Below are 22,315 nucleotides of genomic sequence, written 5' to 3' on the forward strand. Positions count from 1 at the left end.
GAGTTAGGCAGTATATAGAGTATACACATTAGGTACAAAAATACAGTAGCACAAGCAAACACTGACCAGAGCTTGGGTATAAAAGTATATAATTATTTATTTAAAAACATACTTGTAACAATACACTGGCACTAATATGTCAAGCAAGTTCAAACAGTCACTAGAAATATATACACCTCCCTGATTAATTATTCGACACGTTTTAGGAAAAGAACACCACTTATTATCAATACAGAGGTGAGCGCTTAACCAAGATGGCACTCCAACAATTATTTAAGAAGGGAGGGAAAAGGCAGAATTAGGAAAGCACACAATACCAACACTTTTAAAAGAACCACAGCAAGTCAAGAAAGGCAGAGTCTACTGTAGAGAAAGAAAGTTCATAGGCCAGGCCCACTCTTGGAGAGAGCAAGGCGGAATGTGCCCAAGATCACACAGTTGAAGTACACTTTAAAGGTCTTTGCAGATAGTTCAAAAAGGAGTTGTATCAGTTCAGAAAAGTTAGTTAACGGATCCCAGGTCACCCCAGGATAGAGAGTCAAGGATTTACGGGACACCTTGAACAGTCTGTTGCAAGGGAGACCAGGCGGGACACAGTACCTGAAATGGTGAGAAAGCTCCAGCGGGGGCAATTGTTCCTGGCAGCGGGTGCAAGTCAGTGCTTCGGCCAGGGAAGAAACCAGCCGCAGAGTTTCCCGGTTAAAAGGTACTACCCTTTTATTTGCGGTAGTGGTGAAGCGTGGCTATCCAGCCGCCGGGGTGCTTGGCACGGGCGATTCGACCACGAGATGATCCAGGAACGCGAAAAGAGGGCGAACTGGTTAACCCCACCAGTTCAGAGGAAGAAGACTCTCCAGGAAGAAGATCTTCTCTGTCGTTGGGAAGTGGTGAGTCGGTTCAGCAGGGCTTCACTGGTGGTGTCGTCGTTGCAGGTCGGCTCAGCTTCTCCCTCTTCGGATTCTTTAGGTCCTGTGGCGATTTCTGAAGTTCCAGTCCCCAAAGCCTTGCTTTTATGCAGAAAACCCCCATTCACCAGTCCTAGCTGTCACTCAAACATGCTAAAGGGTGAGCCGGGCGGCTCACAACTGCGCCAATTACACAAGAATGCGACTTGAGTTGCCGAGGCAACTCAGTTCAGGGTGCCTATTCCCCCCTCCCACACATCCTGTAGACCCAGACAGAGGGGCACCACTTTTGGAGGCTTCTGTGTAGAAGCCCGCCAAAAGTGGAACAAAGGGCTCGACTTGGGTTGGAGTTACAGAGGCGAACACAAACGCCATTTTAAAACAGAGTCCTGACAAAAAGACCCAACCGGGGAATAAATATTAAATAAATAACCCAGCGGTATCTTTAACATTGCACCAAAAAAGTGGTGGTTTTAAAATGAATGGGAAAATCCCATAGGAAATATTCTGGTGGAATATTTCGCGTGGTAACCACTGCCACCAGCCAGAAACTCGACGAGGGGGGACTGCACAGTGTCCCCTCGAAAAACAGACCCAGGGGCAATCTAATTACCCCTACCAGTACTTCCACAATATGATGGTTTGTACTGGTTCTGTTCACAATTTAAGACTAGTAAAGTCAATGGTGACTTTACATGCCCTGGGAGACAGTAGTCAGTCCCAGGGTATGGAGTCTATGTTTGGGGGTCACTATGACACCCCTGTGTTACTGCACTGAGGGTGCTGTGTAACACGCATCCCAAAAACACATGAAGCCCTATGGAGTAAAAGAGCCCATAAAACACATTACAAAGTCAAAGGACATTCTCAAATCATGCCTAAGAGTGGGAGAAAAATAGTCTCACTCCTTAGCAGGAGAAAAAAATAAACCCCAAAAATCCAGCAAAGCTGCTGGGGGACTCACTAGGTTTGGGAAATTAGCCTATACAGAGCATTCTCCCTTACAGACTGTTATTGACCCCCCCCCCATTAGGATCACTTTTAAAATCCTTTTCAGTGGCAATATGAAAGACTGTATCCATCCATCAACCAGGTTTCCTATGCCTAGACCAGCAGCTGGTCGAGGGAGAGGCTCAACTGACCCAGAGTCTTTTGTGGAACCAGGTCTGCTGACTGGGCTCAGGAACCCCGGGCGAACCCGCAGCGCTAATGGGGAGGTGAGATAACATCACGCCCAGTGCCAGAGATTTTGTTTAATTCTAAAAACATTATGTTGTTTTGTTTCTTTTAATTTTCTTTGTATCTTTTCATTTTCATTGTGTAAATAAACACAGTGAACCATTCTTCCTGAGTCCAGGCGTTTGTGCATCCCCTGCCGCCCACCCCCCAACAGCTCTATGAACTAAGCAAATCGAAATATCAACACCACTTTTTGGCCTTTGGCTAAGTTCTTTTCCCAGCAAGGAATCAAAAAAAAGATTTGGGTCTACATTGTTTTGTGTCACAAGGCGGCTAAGATTTGCTTTACTGGAAAAGTGAGAGAGCACATTTCACAAGGATTATGTTGGCAACAACATGTATGTGAGTGGGCTTAACACTAGAGTATTTGCATAGCAACCACTGTGAGAGCTCTGTATATGTTCACCAAGCACTGCATGAACACGAAGGCCAGGAAGCAGTCCATTATTTGATATCCTGTGTTGCAGAGCCCTTTTGATTAAACCCTCCTTCACCAGGGTATAATGTGAGGTAATTTGATGCTGCTTGTGAATTGGGGTGGAGTACATTACATAACTATTACAAGAGCGAGAAATCATAGGCCATTCTTCAACACCCATTGTCATATGATGCAGCCCACAGCACCACAGGGACTGAAGAAGATGGAGAAACTAGAGGGAGATGGAGTGCTGAAGACGGTGTAACAGAAGCTCTCGCAAGGAAGCCATGAAAAGTCTGATAAGGAAGGCTTAGCAGAGGAGAGGCAGTGGATGTTAAGGGGATGTTTGACACGAAGCCCACGGGCAGCAGAGGATGAGACAAGCTCTACACCTAGACGGAAGAAGAGCATGCTTCCACAAAGAGTAGTCTAGAGTGAGTACCCGAAGAGGAATCTAGGACTGTGCGAAGTCAGCAGAGGATTACCTTGAGCGGGAATTATGTCTGAATGACCATATTGGAAGACTGACAGAGTGGCACAAACAAACAAGATTGGGGCAGTTTGTGGACGATTACCATTGGTGAGGAGAGAACCAAGGGGAAGGCCACAGGATGAGGAGCAAACGACTGAGGCACAAGAAAATAGGTCTGAGAATGTTACTCAAAGGAGGGACACTGTGGTCTGCAACCAGGTGAGGGAATTGTTCGAGCCAATGGACACATTGGTTAAAAGGAAAAACACTGCATGCTGGAACCTGGAGGGAATATTCCTATAGCCATTTGAGAAGGCGATTTTAAAAAAGAAACACTGTATGCTGGAACTCATAAAGTTCCTAATTACACTGGAGTATGAGACTGAAAAGAGAAAGCTTATATGATGGAACTTAGAGTGAAAGTTCCTATTATCTGAGAGAGGAATAACTGATATTGGGCCTCATTACGACCCAGGCGGTAAGGGGTTTACGCCAGCGTAAACATCGCCGACCCTTACCGCCTGAGTACGAGGTCCCTTTGCGCCATGGTGAGTTTAACGCCTGCTTTTTGCAGGCGTTAAAATCCATGGCGCTAAGGGACCTTGATGTTAATTACGCCACCGTAATTTACGGTGGCGTAATTAACGCCTTCCCCACTCCCATTATGCCCTATGGGGCAAAAATGGGAATGGGGAAGGGCAAAATGGGGATTGGGGACTTACCGCCCCGCCAAGGTCGGAATGGGGCGGTAAGTCCGCCAACCACCATGGCGGAATTGCACCCTTAGCGCCATGGACCATGGTCCTCCGCCAAGGTCGTAATGAGGGCCATTGACAACTCTGTTCCTTGGTTTAGATAGCATCCCTTAAGAAAGTGCCACAGCACCTATTCATGATCCATTACTGAGGAAACTGTATTTCGAAGGGATTGTGTCCTCCGACGTATTCCTCATCTTAGATATCTCCCTCCAGCTCTGCTGGCCTCGGAAAATTTTTTCTCTAGAGTGCGCTGCGCGTCGACGTCCTCCGAGTCGATGTCCCTAGACAGCCGCCGTATCGACGTCGACATCATCCTGCCTATAAAGGCCGCGCGCAGCGTCCGTTGCTCAGTTCCGTTTTTCCGCGCTTACTCAGTGCCTCGGAATACCGTTGCTCAGTTCTTAGTCAGATTAATCCTATTTACCTCGAGTTATTCGATCCGTACTCGATGGCTTCCTCGTCGGAACCGACAACTCCTCGATCCGGCTTCAAGAAATGTCGAGATTGTGGGAAAAAGATGTCTTTGACCGATCCTCACAGAGTTTGTCTGTGGTGTTTGGGAGCTGAACACCATTGTTCGGAATGCGAGGACTGTATGTCCATGACAGCTAAGGCCCTGAAGGAGCGTAGGGGGAAGCTGGAGAAAGGTAAGACTTTTAAAGCTTCTTCTTCGTCGACGAAGTCGAGACATTCGTCTCCTCGTCACCATTCGCGCTCCAGGTCTCGGAGTGGGTCTCGTCACTCCTCGAGATCGAAGCACTCGAAGATCCCCTTCTCTGTCTTCCTCTTCCTCTGTTTCGCCAAAAAGAATCCCTCGCCCCACGAAACATAGTTCCCGGGCCGAATGGGAGGAATTCCGAAAAAATATGATGAGCGTCTTCGAGAAAGCGGCCTCGACCCCCTCGAAGACTGCCGAGAGCGATGCTCTGGTCGAAAGACCCGAAGGTCAAAAACGCTGCGAGTCGCAGTATCCGGCGAAGGAAACCTCTCGAGCGCGTCTCGAACCCTCAAGTAGGACTATGACCTCCAAACCTTCCTCGAAGGTTCCGTCGACGCCGTCGACGAGGGTTCCGTCGAGGTCGATGTCTTCGACGCCGTTGTCGAAGGGACCTTCGACACACGGGTCTGTCGACTCGACGCCAGCTTCGACACCGGCGTCGACGCCAAGAAAAGTCACGTTTAATACACATCCAGTGACTATCCCCAGGTCCTCGACGTCGATGGCTTCGAGATTGTCGAGTAGAATTCCAATTCTGTCGAGGTCTTTGAGGCCTCCGCCGTTGTTTTCGACGCCATGCTCGAAGGCGTCGACGACATCAACGTTTTCGAGGCCGATAATGACAAGTTCGGCACCCTCTGCCTTGGAAATGGGATTTACTCCCTTTATGAGTTCAGAACAATTGAGAACTATGTCCTCAATTTTGGAAGAGGGTGAATTGTCTGAACAGGAAGACACATTTGAGTTACAGGGACCTGTAACCCCAATTAGAGAGGAATTTTCCTCTGAAGAGCGCAGGTTAAAGGATCTTCATGATTCCTTACATGAGGCAAGTGGGTTAGACACTTCCCCTGAGGTGGAGTTTGCTAAGCCAGACCCAGGGGAGCATGCTGAAACCCCCTACAGAGCCTTAATGGCCAGGATCACAGAGTTCATGGGGGGGTCTGCACCTTCACAATCTTTCCAACAAGATGATCTCACGGATATTCTTGACAAAGGCCCACAGGAGGATCCTGTGGTGCCTTTTCATAAAGCTCTTCAGAGAAAGATCATGACAAACTGGGAAACCCCAGATGTAGTACCAGCAGTAAATAAAAAACTGTCTGCAAAGTACAGGGCATCTTCTACAGACCCAGAGTTTTTGTCTAAACACCCATCCCCAGAAAGTCTGGTGGTACAGGCAGCATCCTCTACCGATGTCAAGACGGCTTATCCTACCGTCCCACAGGACAGGGACGATAAAAAAATATGATGCTATGGCAAAGAAAGTCTTTTCAGCATGTAGCATGGCGTTAAAATCTGTTAATGCTACTTGCACCCTTGCTAGGTTCAGCCATACACTTTGGGAGTGTGCTTCTACAGCGGCTGACTGCATCCCAGAGGGAGAAGAAAGGGATGCGTTCCTGAATATTATACAGGACGGTAAAGACGCTATGTGCGAATCCCTCCAGACGGGCATTGATTCGGCTGACAGTATCAGCAGAGCAATGGCGGCAAGTACATCAACCAGGAGATTCGCTTGGTTGAGAAAGTCTGGTTTTGCCCCAGATGTGCAAGCCAGGCTCTTGAACATGCCATTCGATGGCTCTTCTTTGTTCGGGAAAAAGGCGGATGACAGTTTAGAGAAACTTCAAAAGCAGCAGCAAAATCCCTAGGAGCTGCAATCTGTCAGACTCCTTTTTGTCCCACAGGAACCTCTGCGAGGGGCAAGTCCTTTCGCTTCTACTCCGCATTTGGAAGAGGTAGAGGACGACCGGCTGAAAGGGGTCAAAGAAGAACTACCCAAGGTGGACGGGGTAGATATTCAAAAGCCGCAGCAACAGCAGGTACCTCTTTACCATCGGCATCTGCATCAGCCGCCCCAAAACCACTCTGAGGACTTCCCTCACAGGACACCTGTAGGAGGCAGGTTGACTCAACATCTGGCGGTATGGCAGGCTATCGCGTCAGATGCTTGGGCATTGGAAACAGTTGCCCAAGGTTACTGCCTGCCCTTCCTACGTATACCTCAGAGTCATCCACCGGGGATCAGCTCTCAGAAAGCTCCAGATCCGCTCCTCTTGCAGGAAATTTGGGACCTGCTAGAGAAAGGTGCCATAGAACCGGTACCTGTAGCGGAGAGGAACAAGGGCTGGTACTCCCCTTACTTTCTCATTCCAAAGAAAGACGGAGGACTGAGACCCATCTTGGACTTGCGAGAATTGAACAAATTCCTCAGAAAAGACAAATTCAAGATGGTCACTCTTTCTCAGATCCTCCAGGCCCTTCAGTTCCAGGACTGGTTGGTATCTCTGGACCTTCAGGACGCTTATTTCCATATGCCTATCCATCTCAAACACAGGAAATACCTGAGGTTCGCAATTGGCAACTCTCACTATCAATTTCGAGTGCTGCCATTTGGGCTGACCTCCGCCCCGAGGGTCTTCACCAAGTTAATGTCGGTAGTGGCTGCAAGTCTAAGGAGGGAAGGGATTCACGTCTACCCCTACCTGGACTATTGGTTGATCAGGGCTATTTCTCCGGAACAAGCTCAGATCCAGCTAAATCACGTGTGCCACTTCCTTCACAGACTGGGCTTCTCCCTCAATTTAAAGAAGTCACAAATGATACCATCGCAGAGACTCCAGTTCAAAGGAGCGATCCTGGACACTTCCCTGGGAAAAGCCTTGCCACCAGAGGTGAGGGCTCAAGATATTCTACAGATGGTTACCAAGTTCCAGCATGCCCAACGTCTCCCAGCCTTCGACTTTTTGAGGTTGCTAGGCCTCATGGCATCCTGCATTTTCCTAGTGCCAGAGGCTCGCCTGAGAATGAGATCCCTCCAGTGGGCACTGAGGACTCAGTGGTCACAATTCTCAGGGAGAATGACAGATCTTCTTCAGGTTCCCGACAGGGTGGCTCGAGACCTTCAGTGGTGGGCCTGTCAGGAGAACATTCTGAAAGGAGAACAGTTTTGGCAACCCTGGCCGGAGATAACAGTAGTCACGGATGCCTCACTCACGGGGTGGGGAGCCCACGCCAACGACTTGACCATCAGCGGTCGTTGGTCTCCATCGGAGTCCAGACTACACATCAACCTGTTAGAGCTGAGAGCCATCAGACTTGCGCTGAAGGCGTTCCTGCCAGCTGTACAAGGGAAGAACGTCCTGATAATGACGGACAACACGGTGGCCATGCATTACCTCAACAAAAGAGGAGGCGTAGGATCACTACCCCTGTGCAGAGAGGCGATGCAGCTCTGGTTTTGGGCAATCCAAGAAGGAATCTCTCTATCGGCAGTTCACCTAGCCGGAGAGAAGAACTTGACAGCGGACGCTCTGAGCAGGCAGAACAGTCTCCCACGAGTGGGAGCTAGCTCAGGAAGTCCTTCAAGAGATCTTCGCCCTTTGGGGAACCCCTCAGGTAGATCTGTTCGCCACCAGCCTAAACAGGAAATGCGACCTGTTCTGCTCAAGGGAATTTCCCCCGAGAGGAGCTCTGGGAGACGCGTTCATAGTGGACTGGGAGTTTCCGCTTCTGTACGCGTTCCCACCGGTCCCTGTCATTCCTCAAATGATCAGGAGGTTGAGAAGATTCCGGCGAACCATGATCCTAATTGCCCCGGATTGGGCCAGGAGAACGTGGTACCCGGACCTTCTAGACTTGTCCATCTGCCCTCCAATTCGACTTCCACTCAGAGAGAACCTACTCTCACAGAAGGGAGGTCAGGTTCTCCATCCAGACATCAAAACCCTCAACCTTCACGCTTGGCTTCTGAAAGGCTGAGGTACAAGGATTGGGACCTCCCTGATGATGTTATGGAGGTGTTGCTTTCGGCAAGGAGGCCAGCAACAAAGTCTTTATACCGCTGCCGTTGGAACAGATTTTGCAGCTGGTGTAGAGAACAGAATATCGACCCTTTTTCATGTGCTACACCAATGGTTTTGTCCTTCCTACTATATTTGGCAAATTCAGGCCTTCAAGTGGGCACCATTAAGGGCTATCTCGCAGTGCTATCCATCTTTAAGCGTACTGCGGAAGAACCATCCTATTTCAAATTACCCTTGGTAATACAGTTTCTAAAGGGGTTAACCAATGTTTATCCCCCAAGACCATTCCAAGTTCCCCTATGGGATTTAAACTTAGTACTAACTTTCCTGATGGGTACACCTTTCGAACCGCTCCATTCTTGTTCGTTAAGATTCCTTACCCTTAAAACTGTTTTATTAATAGCACTTACATCTGCTAGAAGGGTGAGCGAATTACAAGCTCTTTCTTGTAAACCCCCTCATACAATATTTCACAAAGACAAAGTTGTCCTGCAAGTGAAGCCTAATTTCCTCCCAAAGGTGGTTTCTGAATTCCATATCACTCAGAAGATTACCCTACCATCTTTCTATCCTCCTCCTCACCCGGGGAAAGAGGAAGAGAGGTTACACAGGCTAGACCCTAGGAGGGCTTTAAGTTTTTACATTAGTAGACTAGCCAGGATAAGACAGGCAGACCAGCTGTTTGTAGGATACACAGGTCACAAGCTGGGGTTACCAATAACTAAGCAGACCATTTCCAGATGGATCATTCTAGCCATTCTGGAATGTTATAAACTGGCAGGGAAAGAGCCCCCTCAAAACCTTAGGGCTCATTCGACCAGAGGTATTGCAGCTTCATCGGCCCTCAAAAGAGGCGTGCCGGTTAAAGACATATGTGCGGCCGCTACATGGTCGTCTGTCCATACCTTTACACGTTTTTACAATCTGGATTCCTCCTCCAGTCAAGAGACTAGGTTTGGAAGGGCTGTACTGCATTCTATTCATCAATAGAAGACAGCGTGAAGTCAGTACTCCCTCCTCCGATAATAGAATTCTGCTATGGGAGCCTATCTAAGATGAGGAATACGTCGGAGGACACAATCCCTTCGAAGAACAAGTTACTTCTTACCTTGTAACGTTCTTTCGACGGGATGTTCCTCCGACGTATTCCTCATCGACCCTCCCATCCATCCCCGCAGTTCTACTTCCCTTGTTGTTGCAGCTTACGCTCCTTCAGGGTGATTAGTTAGTCCAGAAAGTATTATTGTGGGCTACAAAACGGAACTGAGCAACGGACGCTGCGCGTGGCCTTTATAGGCAGGATGACGTCGACGTCAGCTGTCGAGGGACATCGACTCGGAGGACGTCGACGCGCAGCGCCCTCTAGAGAAAATTTTTTCCGAGGCCAGCAGAGCTGGAAGGAGATATCTAAGATGAGGAATACGTCAGAGGAACATCCCGTCGAAAGAACGTTACAAGGTAAGAAGTAACTTGTTCTTCTGCAGTGCTCGTATCTTGCATAGATTCACAGTTGACCACTTGTCTTCCATTTAAAGACTTATTACATACTAGACATTCCAGTGCTTTATCAGAATCCAAAGATGGCACCAGAAACTGGATGATAGGCTGCTAAAGAGAAGTAATTTTTTGTTGGCTTTATCTTGTGTATTGAATTAATTTTACAGAAGAAAATTATTTTTCAAAATGAAAGCTTCAAAGCATGTCAAACTATAAAAGTTATGAACTCTGGAGAGCTAGATGCAGGTAATTAACATTTTCTTTATGTGGGGGGATTTACATTTGGGAGTGATTATGAAGAGGAGGGCTTTGTAAAGCTGCTTAGCACTGCCAGTAGAAGCAGTGCAGGTCGGGGAACAAGAAGCTGGTCAGGAGGCCGGTTGATACCAAGTACGGATGGCAGAGGGCAATGCCAGAAAGCAGAATCGGACCCACAGGAGACAGCACAAACCAGAGGGGGTGAAAGTCAGAAACCCTACCGCTAACTGAGAGTGCAAAGAACACCACTTAACCCCTAATGGTGACCTGGAGCACTGTAACCTTCAGCTTTTGAAACAATGGATCAAAAATATGTTTTGCTTACCTGCTTTCCATATTTTGACGACAGGTCTGCCAAAAACGGGGATAGAGTATGCACTACAAGAGTATGAGTATGTAACTTGTTTAATTCAGTTGGTTTGGGTTAACAAAACCCCAACTATAAAAGTTACCAATCAAGGCATCAGCAGGTTCTATGGTGCAGGAATTTTGAGTCTTGAGTTATTGTTGGGTGGGACGAATTCTGGGCATATAGGAGGTTTATACTTATTAGCTTAAGGGACTGTGTGTTGATTGGGTTGTGCTGACGGTACTGTACATTTCATACTATTTTGAACACATGATGTAATGGTGAACATGCACTGATAGGGGCTCATGTTCATGAGAGCCGTAACATGAATGGAAGGCGTAGAGTGCCTTCCGTTCACGATACTGCTCATTTTCAAGCATTTGTATGGCGGAGAGGAGGGGTGGAATGCAATTTACTTTTCTGCTGCTCCCTTCCTCTCTGCCATACAAATGCTCCAGCATCTGCGCCGGCTTGGATTTTCATAAAGCAGGCAGACCCCATAGGGATCCATTGTACACGTTCCCTGCCATGCAACCATGGTGGCGCGCGTGTACAGTTATAATTAAATCCTCCACGACATGATCGCATGTCAGGCAAGGTTTAATTATATTTGTGAACACTGCCTACCATGCATGCATCAGTGTTAACATTCAAATTAAACATGCATGTCGGGGAGAGTTTAATTGTGAGAAGTAGACGCTGCCTGGCCTGCTAGCATGCCAGGCAGCGTTTACTCACTTTGCACTGCATAGTGCAAATGTGAAGGGCAAAAGATGGCGTAGATACTTGTACGCTGCCTTTTTGCCTTTACATTTGCACCCTACAGTGCAAATAACAAAGAATTTGCCAGCACAGACCTGGCAAGCGTAGCAGGTCCCTGCCGTCAAATTACATCTTGGAGAAAATTGAGCTCCACTGTGTATACTGTACTGCCCTTAGCAGCAATGTGCAAATTCATAACTTCATAGACAGATGATCTTAGCTCTGCTTCTAGAACTACAATTAGCATGCAACATTCTTGAATGTGTAAAGTTATAAGGGTCTGCAAGTAGTACTATGGCACCAGCTGTGAGAGAGCAAATACACCATGAGGCAAAGGTGAAAAGCTTTTTCATGCAATTAAACCTTTCAACTTTCCCCCTTCATGTAAATGTTAAAGGCTGTGACCCGGTACGAAAAGAGGCAACCATAGCGTAGTTGTGTAGTTGAATTCCTAGATAACTAAATGCCTAGTTCTGACGTTTGTTTATCTTTTTGTGCAGATTCCAGATGCTGCTTTCTCAACATGTAAAGTATTGCAAAAGAAGGTAAGACAGCATTGTTTTCTTAACATATTTCAAATGTGCTACTTATTTATTTATTGTGCATTTGTAAGGCGCTTATACAACAAGTAAATTGTGTTCCGAAGCGCCCTCTTGTAGTAGTAAATAATCTCTGATTGGATTGATGTTGTTCTTACCCCTGTCTTCCTGCTCAGATTGGGTTGATCTTGTTTTTTGCTTTCTTCCGGCATAAAACTTCTAACCTCCACTACCTTCCTATAGGCTTCAGGTAGGTCCCCTATCTAGTGGAAGCTGCTGACTGATGCTCTAATGTTAAAAGATGCAAGCCCGAGATTCCAAGATGGCCGCGATGCAGTGAACATCGCGACCTCTGAGCGCCCAACCCGCAAGGCCCCAGAAGCATGCAAAGCCACTGAGAAAGCCCTCCCCAGGCATCGGAAGACTCAGCAAACGGCAGCGGGGGACGGAGGGAGCCGAAGAAAGGCACCCACAGTGCCATCATAGAGCGTGAGGGGGACAAGAGCAGCCGGAAGGATCCCGCACATCTGACAGGGCGGCCGGGAAGGACAATGCCAGCACCTGGCCTCCCTGTGCAACACCATAAGTCGGGCGAGGCTCCGGATCAGCGAGCCGCACACAGGTGGAACGAGCCAAGGCGGAGACCGCAATGGTACCCAGCTCCCTGTCTCCAGCGTCGGCGGTCTGCCTTGTGGACTTCCCAGACAAAAAGGGACACCGGGAGACGCCACAGGCACCAGCAGGTAACGGGAGACGCCACAGGCACCCGCAGGTGCCAGAGGACTCCGAAGGACACAGGATCACGCCGGAGGACCACGGGCAGCCCGTGAAAGGCTCCAGCAGCTCCCAGATATGGCAGAGGCATCAATAAACCGCCAGCGAGGCCGCAGATCCAGCACGGAGCCCTACGGGCGCAAAGTTATGGTGAGGAAGGCCCCAAGATAGGAGAGGCAACATTAAGGAAGCAGGAGAGGAACACCCCCTCATTAAGCCCCCCCCCTCTTTCCAGCGGGTCCAACAAACATACAGTGGAAGCCGATAAACTGTTGGGAGAACGCCCTTCTCAGACCCCCAACTACTAGCAGGCAGAGAGGTGACAGGACCTGGGGATCGCACATCGCCTGCACCAGCCGGTGAAAGCTAAGTGCCAGACAGACCACAAGGAGGACCCTGGGGCCCCTGGCAGCAGGAACCCATGCAGAGCAAGGGGAGAATTCCCCAGTGAACCCCCCCGACCATAACCAGCGGAGCCCCTCTCCCCAGGGTGGACCCAGGGAGCACGGGGCCCTCGGCCTGAAAGGGACTCGCCACAAAAGGAAACCCGGGAAGGGGCCGGAGACCGCCAAGAGGCGCGACAGGGCCTGAGCCAAAAACGGGGCACTCAGAGCGCAGGAACTGAGCAGTGGGGGCGCAACCCGGGAGGCTCCCAAGCTAGCCAGGCGAAGAGGTCCAGTAACGCAGCAAAGAGGGGAAGCAGGAAGCATACCATCACTGTAAAAGAGAAGTGTCTCAGAGGCGAGGGGAATATCCCAACCCACAGTAAGTGCCAGTCTCGCCCCACATAAGTATCGGACATAGCAGAGGGCGGCAAATCCCACTGGGACAAGAGTGGACTTTCCTTGGACAGACCCCCAGCACAAGCAAAACAGACAGCGCCCAAGGAAGGAAACTGGTTGCACGAAAGGGTAGAACTCAGATTCCACAGGGCCCGGAGCAACGAGCTACACATACCGGTGGTGGTACTTGCTCAGCCCCGGCTTGGACCAGGGGGTCCGCAGAACACAGGCACGCCATATCCCGCGCGCGATGACGACAAACGGGAACAAAGACTCCCTGCCGGCACCCAGGAATGCCAACAAATCACAGGAAGGTGCACTGACAAAGATATGGGCCAAGGAGGCAGACCCTGCCGGGGGCACCCCACAACAGACTGGTTCTCAGACACAGGAGTGGACCCCGCGTAAGGGGAACAGGGCAGACCGGTAACACAGTCCTCGCTTAAACACTTCCTCAGCGAGATAGTGGAAAAAATCACCACAGCAGGGCTGTCACAAATGGAGGCACCGAGAGAAGACCTGGTGGAGGGACTACAGGAAATAAAGGGACATCAATAAAATGAGGAAGGGGGTGGACACCAATGAAACATCAATCCAGGAGCTGACGGAAGATGCAAGGAAAGCAGACACCGTGCTTGAAACCTTAGCGGCAGCCACCAACAACCTCGAACTGCAGGCGGAGGACCTGGAGAATAGGTCCAGGAAGTCTAACATATGCGTCAAATGCCTACCGGAGGAAACGCAGGACCAGGACCTACACCATGTAATCAAGAGCATCTTTGGCGATCTCCTGGAACCCGAGGCAGCCCCAGAGAACCAATTTGACAGAATCCACAGGGTGGGCCCACGTCGACAGGAACAAGGGGTGAGACTAAGACACGTCCTGGCTGCTATGTATAGCAACGCTGTCAAAGAACAAATACTAGCCAAGGCCAGGAAAGCGAAACAGATCACCTCTAATTGAGCAGAAATATTCCTCTACCAGGACATGGCACAAGCAACCCATATCAAAAGGAGGAGAATGGGCCCAGTACTAGCATTCTTGAGAGCCTGAGAAATTCGCTACAGATGTACCCACCCATTCGGCCTGATCTTCGACTGGCAAGGGAAGCAACAAAAAGTCGCGACATACGAACAGGGAACGACCTTTCTGGGAATCGAAGATGAAGCTCAACCAACATCCACCTCCTTGGTAGTCCAACATCATGCCCTTAGACCGTGGGAATGGTCCACTGTGAAGTCCAAAAGGTCCAAGAGGGGGGAATGCCAAACACTTCGGAGGGCCGCCTCCCAGGAAGGAGCAGGACAAGTCGGAAAACCCTGTCAATGCCCCGAGCTGAAACCCACGGCACAAAGAAACACTATCCCTCGGACAGCTCGCCTGGGGAGGGTGCACAACAAGCTAAGTGCCTGTGCTTTAATGCTACACAAAGTAAAGGGTAGAGGCCTCGTGGGGAGGGGGGAAAAGGGAAACTTGGAATGGGATTGGGTGATCCTGCGTGGGGCGAACCTGGGGGGAACTCTAGGGTTCGACTCTCGACACCACAAGTCGAGGGAGGCCAATGACCAGTTGAACCAGCCCATTTCGGGAGCGGGGGGTGGAAGAAGGAAAGGGTGGATGAGGAGGGCCGGGGGCAGCCAAAATTGCAGGGGATGGGGCACTACAGGAAGGAGGGAAGGTCCCAAAGAGTCGGCATCGAATTCACACCGGGAAGCAGACATATGGTACGGATTCGCGTAACCAATAATGGTTAGTACTGATGAGCTAAAGAGCATATCCCTAAACGTCAACGGGCTAAACCCGCCAATCAAAAGGAAAAAGATTGAGAGATACCTTAGACGAGAACAGCTGGACGTAGTCACATTGCAAGAAACACATATTCACACCAGGGCTAGACCAAGAATAAAACTCTGGGGTTACACAAGAACCTTCCAGGCCACTCAATCCAACAAAAAAGGAGGGGTTCTCTTGGCACTGAAAAATAGGCTGGACCTGACCATGACAGGGATGGAATCGGATGACATGGGGGAGGTACCTGGCAGTATCTCTGGAGGGGAGGGGAGAGGCCTACACTGTGACTACATTATACGCACCCAACACCGGCCAAGACGCCTTCGTCCAAAACATGACAAAGCTCAAAGTTTGCTAAAAACCCTCATTATATTAACAGGGGACTTCAACATGGCATGGGACCCCATTAAAAATAGGGGCAACAAAGCGCCAGGACCGCAGGGGCAACCTTCAGGGGGGAAAAATCCACAAGCTGGTGCTAATAAGACGCATGAAGGGAACTAGAGGGGGAAAAGGAAGGCTATACCTTTTACTTGCACGCACACCGTTCACACTCTAGAATCGACTCTACCTGGGTTTCAAGAGCATTGCTGGGAAGAGCGATGAGCATCACTCTTGGCACAATCATACTCTCAGACCATGCCCCAATAACCCTCAAACTAAAAAGGAACCGGTGCCCGTCTGGCTTGTGGAGGTGGCGCTTCCCCGCCCCTCTCTTTAAGGATGACGTGCTAGTCCGGGAAGTTGCAGAAGAACTGAAGCCTATTTTGAAAACAGAGTCGGGGACACAGCACTACAGGTCAGATGGGACGCTTACAAACCAACAATAAGAGGGAGAATCATAGCACTCAAAGAAAGAAGAGATAGGGAAATGAGGCTGGAGGGGGCCAGGTTAGAGGATAAACTAAAGGAGATAATGGCCTAGATGGGCACCGCCCAAACTCCAGCCATTAAAAGGGAGTATAGGGCTTCACAGGGTCAACTAAACTTAATACAGACAAGGGCGGCGGAATGCAATCTATTACACCTTAGGCAAAAATATTCTATCAAAGCAAACAAGTCAGATCGTTTGCTGGCCAGGATGCTGAGGAGTGCAGAAGGATAAAACAATCCTGAAAATTAAAACCAACACGGGTATGACTAGCGCCAACAACAATGATATCGAGAGGGAGTTTGTCCAGTTATACTACAGTTTATACAGCTAGGACAACCCATCCCCAGCCCTCCAAGAATCGTATATAAACAAGATTGATCTGGCGCGTATAACAGAAGAGGAGAGAGAAACCCTGGAAAAGGAGTTAACTAAGGACGAAGTTAGGGCCGCTATAAAATCCTTACCCATCAATAAATCCCCAGGGCCAGATGGCTTTGTAGCAGAGTTTCATAAGACCCATAATGAAATACTAATACCCACCTCACGGAACTGTTCAAACAAATTGGTACGGACAATGCCATATCCAAATCTATGAAAGAAGCTAAAGTAATCCTCATACCCAAAAGAGACAAGGACCCGACAGAGTGCGGTTCCTACCGCCCCATCGCACTAATAAACGTAGATTCTAAAATCCAAACGAAAATCCTAGCGACAAGACTTCACCAGATCCTCCACCAAAATAATCCACCCAGACCAATCGGGTTTCATTAGGGGCCGGCAGACGGGAGATAATGTCCGGAGAATCGTGCATCTAATAGAAAAGGCCCACAAGAGAGAAATCCCTGCTCTCCTCATGGCGGTAGATGCTGAGAAAGCCTTTGATCAGATAGAGTGGGGATTCCTCTTTGCAATAATGACCAGGATGGGATTCGGACCCACGTTTTTGGGCCGAGTGAGGGCCAACTACCAGCAACCGGTCCTCCGGCTATCCATCAAAGGGCAAATCTCGAGACCAGTGGCAGTCATGCAAGGCACCAAGCAGGGGTGCCCACTACTATCCCCCATATTATATGGAATACATCTAGAACCCTTCCTAGCAGCAGTGAGAGCCAATGAGGACATAGCGGGCATTACATTTGCGGGTGGCACACATAAAATAGCCGCGTTCGCGATGATATGCTCTTGACCATGACCCAACCAGAGACCTCCCGGGGGCGATAGAAAGGGAACTTAACCAGTTCGGAGCCGTGGCCGGGCTAAACATAAACGAAAGCAAATCGGAAATCCTTTACCTCTCCCTCTCAAACAATGTTGCGCACAACCTCGAAAGGACCTCCCCATATAGATGGGTCGAACACTCCATAACCTACATGGGAATAAAACTGGCTAATTCAGTGGGAAGGCTATACCAAGAAAACTATCCGCCCCTCCTGGAAAAGCTCAAAACTAAACTGATAGGCTGGGGCCCACTATCTATAACATGGATAGGGCACATAAATCTCTTAAAAATGGCGATACTACCGCAGCTACTCTATTACTTTGCAGCCCTCCCAGTCCAGAGACCCCCCACAGGAACATGAAATGGGTGGCGAAAATATGGAGCTTTGTTGCCTTGGAGTGGCTCACCTACTCCATTCAAGGGGACTACAAAAAGTTCAATACAGATGACTGGTCAAGGTTACTGGGAATAACAGAATGACCCCGGGGAAGGGGAAGTATGTTGGAGTTGCCGCCGATGAACGAACACAAGATGGAGACGCCAAAGAGAATGCAAACACAACTTCGGCACATCCTAAGGGAGCCTGCCGGCACAAAGACGACTCTTGGATGAAGGGGGAGGAAGAAGAGGGGGGTGCAGGGGTTATATTCAAGTTGCAATGTGTTCTTGATTAAAAATGCAAATAAAAAGTTATGAAAAAAAACTTGCTGGGCGAACCAGGATACCTTGGAGTGTCACAGGAGCTAATATTAAAACCCAAGACGTTCACAGGCTCTAATGTAAACAAGGCACAACCTCCTTACAGCCCACCTGATCCAGATCACATTAACCAATACGGCACAGCTCAGCACAGGATCACACGGGTGCAGACTCTCAGCCCGAGATCTGCTCAAGGGGATGAAAGACCACAGTATACAAGTACAGCAGCTCAGTCTGGCCCTGATGTTGCTGGGAAGAGATTAGTTGCAGAAAGAGCTGGAGAGAGGAATTTGAAGAAGAGACAAAAGAGAAGGAGACTGTCCAAAGTAAGACTTGAGGAGTGCGGGTAGATATTGAGAAAGGGGCTCACCTAAAGATACTGTGGAGGAGTTGAAGGAGTCACCAAGAGAAGTGGGGGAAAAGGGTGCAGGAGTCTTACAAAGATACAGAGGAGTGGGGTACATGAGTCACCAAAAGATAGTAAGGAGGCGGCACAGAGGTCACCCAGTGATACTAAGAAGGGGGTGCATGAATCACCAGATATCCAGAAAGTGGAACCATTTGCACCCAAAGGGAAGAACAAGGTGATAGACGGGAGGTTGGAAACTGGAGGGCAAACATCCAAAGAGACTGGTAGGTGAATCCCAGGTGAGGGAGAATAGGATACATACGGAATCAAAGTAAACCATGAGAAGGGACGAAGGAGCTACTACGCTTGCTAGAGAACAGAATACCAGCTAGCGAGCCTAGGAAGGAGCTAGTGGATGAGGTTGGTCAAAGGAAGGCACAGAAGACAACAGTGGGTGTGACGCAGTGTGGCTAGACTGAAGGTGAGGGAGGTTATGATAGGTGTAGAGTGGGCAAAGGGAGTACCATCTCAGAGACTCCAAAAGGAGAGAGAAGCGGTAAGGAAGGTCATATAGGGCCATGCTCCTCAGTCTACCTCACACATCCCCGAACAGGGGCCCATCGCACAAGAAAGGGTAAGTCCTATTTGGGACTGTGGAAGCCAATGACTCATCGCAGTGTGAGGACTAGCGTCAACTTTTTTGTGGTGTTGGTTAGTCTTGGGGTATGAGACCCAAGAAATCCTGCAAGTACATTTGGATAAAGGTTTGGACTATATAAAGCATTAAAAAAGACAGACTTGATCAAACTGCCCTTGTCCGACGGAAGGGAACTGGAGTAACATGGGCAAGCCTGATTGATTGTAATCACACACAAGTTCATTTTGTAGTCTTTCTTGTTTTACTTTGAAATATTTTAAAGGCATCCTGTTCTTGTTTATTCATTCAAATATAAAAAGAGGGTATTTGGACGGGGTATATTTTATGTTATGTTGTTGAGATTTAAATCTTGCACCACTGCCATTTCAATGGTCTCCAAGCGCTCAGGTGGATCTGAAAAGGAAGGAGGGTAAGGGGGTTAGTTAGTGCGATGGAGCCGGAGAGCACAAGGTAGCTTTTGCTTTGCTATTGGTAGCCTTAGTTTGGAACAAACGGTCACCTACCCATGCACAGGTAACAATAGGCGCATTTGACTTTCTTCACGTTTCCAGCTCAGCCCACCCCATACCACGAATACTCAGCCGCCCAAACTGGAAACCAAAACCGCTCATTCTGCTACCTCTCCCATAGCCGGAATGTCTACTACAGCCACCTCTCCCTCAACAAGTACTAAGAGTAATGACCACACCACCCTTAGTCATGCACACCACTATTCCACACCCACTCCAGTACCCTCTCCCACGCTCAAAGGTGCTCTCTTAAACATACGCTCCTTCAGCGCCCCCGTCATTGAGATACATGATCTTATCCTAGACCACCACCTTGACTTCCTGGCCATTACCGAATCATGGTTACACCCAGCATCGGGGCACAGTTCTAGCATTGGCTATACCACAGGACTTCACCATATTCAGATTTTGTATTTGTATTTATTGGTTTATATAGCCCTTTACACCAAAGATCCGACTGTGTCAACTCAGTTGGAGGAGGGGTCGCCCTCATAGCAAAAAAGTATCTTCAATTCAGATCCTGCCCTTGTGACATCATAGAAGGATACAAACTATTACTTATCAAACTCAACACTAAGCCTAATACCACCTACAATCTCCTCATCACTTAGAGCCCCCAACCACCCCGAATCGGATATTCCTCTCCTATCACGCCCTACATCAAACCTAACACCAAATTTATAGTACTCTGGGACCTGAATTTAGGATTCAATGACACCTCCGATCACAAAGCTAGTGCTCTACACTCCTACCTCTCTGACATGAACTTCACACAACTTGTGAATACACCCTCACATGTGAAAGGCAGAATGTTAGACTGGATGCACTGAACACAAACCTAGCCATCGACTCTATCTCAGCCACACATTGGTCCGACCACCACCTCATCTGCTTCAGAATTCTCACTCTAGGAACACAGTATCCAGGGATACGACTCCCCTTAACCCCATCGGAATAAGGAACACAAAAAAACTCACAACTGAAACCATCACCCCTATCCTGCTTGATGCACTCTCTGCACTACCTTGCATTGACACAGACCCTAACTGCCTTGCAGACTTCTACCATACGTGCCTAACGACTACCGTCAATGCACTAGCACCAATCAAAGCCAAAGTTCCACGCCCAGCCAAACGTGCCAACTTTTGGTTTAACTATAAACTAGTAGTGCTAAGACGAAACAAAAGGGCAATGGAACACAGCCACAAAAAAAACATATCTATAGACTCTCTTTGGCATTCGCAAAAGCCAACCAAACCTACAAAAGCACCCTAATAGAACAAAAAGCAAATGCCCTCAACACACGCATAATCAAAGCAGCATCAAGCACCAAAGAGCTATTCGCCATATTGAAAGAACTGGAAAATCTCCTACCTCCCCCATAAATACCAGCAAAGCATGGTGCACCACCATACAAGATGCACTTGCAGGCAAAATTGTTACACTCCAAAACAAAATTACAGCCAGAAAAACATTACTGGGCAGCAAAGAATCCCTCACTGCCGCGCTAAGCCTAGAACCTAGAAACCCAACCACACCTTTCAAATTCACTCAGGTTAGCCAAAAGCTAGTCCTTGACACTTTTTCCAAACTCCAAGCCTCTACTCGTAAAGGAGATTGCTTCCCAGCAAAACTTGTTAAACTATGTGCTCCCACCTTAGCACCCATCATCACTAAATTTATTAACGCATCATTTGCTTCCATGGTAGTCCCAGCCATCATTAAAGAAGCTTGGGTCACACCCTTGCTTAATAAACTATCCCTGGATCCAGCAACACCCACAAACTACCAAACCATAACCATGTCCCATTTCCCAACGGCACTTCTAGACCAAAAAATCCAAATGGATATTATAAGGGATTCCGGAAACCTCAGCATTCTACTACTATTAGACCTTTCTGCCGCATTCAATCTGGTAGACCATGATAAATTGTGCAACGCACTGCTTACCAACTTCTCCCAAGAAGCTACACACTGGGTCAAATCCTTTCTTTCAGACCGCACCTCTAGAGTCACCATAGGAAAGGAATCAGCTGACCCAATCCCAGTCCCAATAGGCGTCCCACAGGGCTCTTGCCTATCACCAACTCTCTATAACGCTTACACCAAGCTACTCCTCACAGCACTAGATGCCATGGGTGTGATCTATACGAATTTTGCTGACGACACACAGATTCTTATACCGATTACAGGCAACCACGAGCAAGACACAATCACAGTCAACAAAATCTATGCCATTATACAACTCTGGATGGCCAACAATAGCCTTTGTCTTAATGACAAAGTCAGAGATCCTCATTGTGGGGTCTCAGCAAAAATCAAAGCCCTCCACAAAGACTATAAATCTATAACCATAGATCCTACACCATGGCAAAACACCAGGGGTGCACCTTGACACCAACCTTACGCTCACCAAACATGTTAATGCTCTCTCCTCAGCCACATCCTACACTTCAAAGTTCATTGCGCTGAGTTGAAAATTCTTGACCCCACAAAGCTGAATGACACTAGCCAGGGCTCTTATACTATCCAAGTCAGACTATTGCAACATATTAATGCTAGGTGCCTCCAAAGCCAACATTGGCAAACTCCTACTCCTACAAAACAAAGCACTCCGAGCAGCTCTAGGATTCAAGAAATACGACCATATTTCCAAGACCAGAAGGGAGGCTCATTTGCTCCCCATCAAAGGCAGAATCTCCTTCAAAACACTATGCATCACACACAAGGGCCTTAATAACACAGCGCCCACCTACCTGAACAATGCCATATACCATAAAAAGAGCACCAGAATCCTTAGATTTAGTAACAACTCACTCCTTCATGTTCCCCGCTACCAGAGATCCAGAGCAGGGGGCAATAGCTTTGCTGCACTAACCCTGAAATTATGCAATACACTCCCCCACAACATCAGAAGCGAACCCTCCCACCAGAA

General features: G+C 48.5%; 1 protein-coding gene across 3 annotated transcripts in view; it reads left to right on the forward strand.

Annotated features, from left to right (window-relative positions):
* LRSAM1 (leucine rich repeat and sterile alpha motif containing 1) overlaps positions 1-22,315 on the forward strand; it is a 3,131,994-nt gene that overhangs the window by 329,477 nt on the left and 2,780,202 nt on the right. For all 3 annotated transcript variants that reach the window (XM_069609805.1, XM_069609807.1, XM_069609806.1), the window contains exon 4: positions 11,686-11,730. In XM_069609805.1, the coding sequence (XP_069465906.1) occupies positions 11,686-11,730 (45 nt within the window). The remainder of the gene's footprint in view (positions 1-11,685; positions 11,731-22,315) is intronic.

The sequence above is a fragment of the Ambystoma mexicanum genome, chromosome 8, assembly GCF_040938575.1.
Source record: "Ambystoma mexicanum isolate Mex_15411 chromosome 8, UKY_AmexF1_1, whole genome shotgun sequence".
Classification (NCBI taxonomy): Eukaryota; Metazoa; Chordata; class Amphibia; order Caudata; family Ambystomatidae; genus Ambystoma; species Ambystoma mexicanum.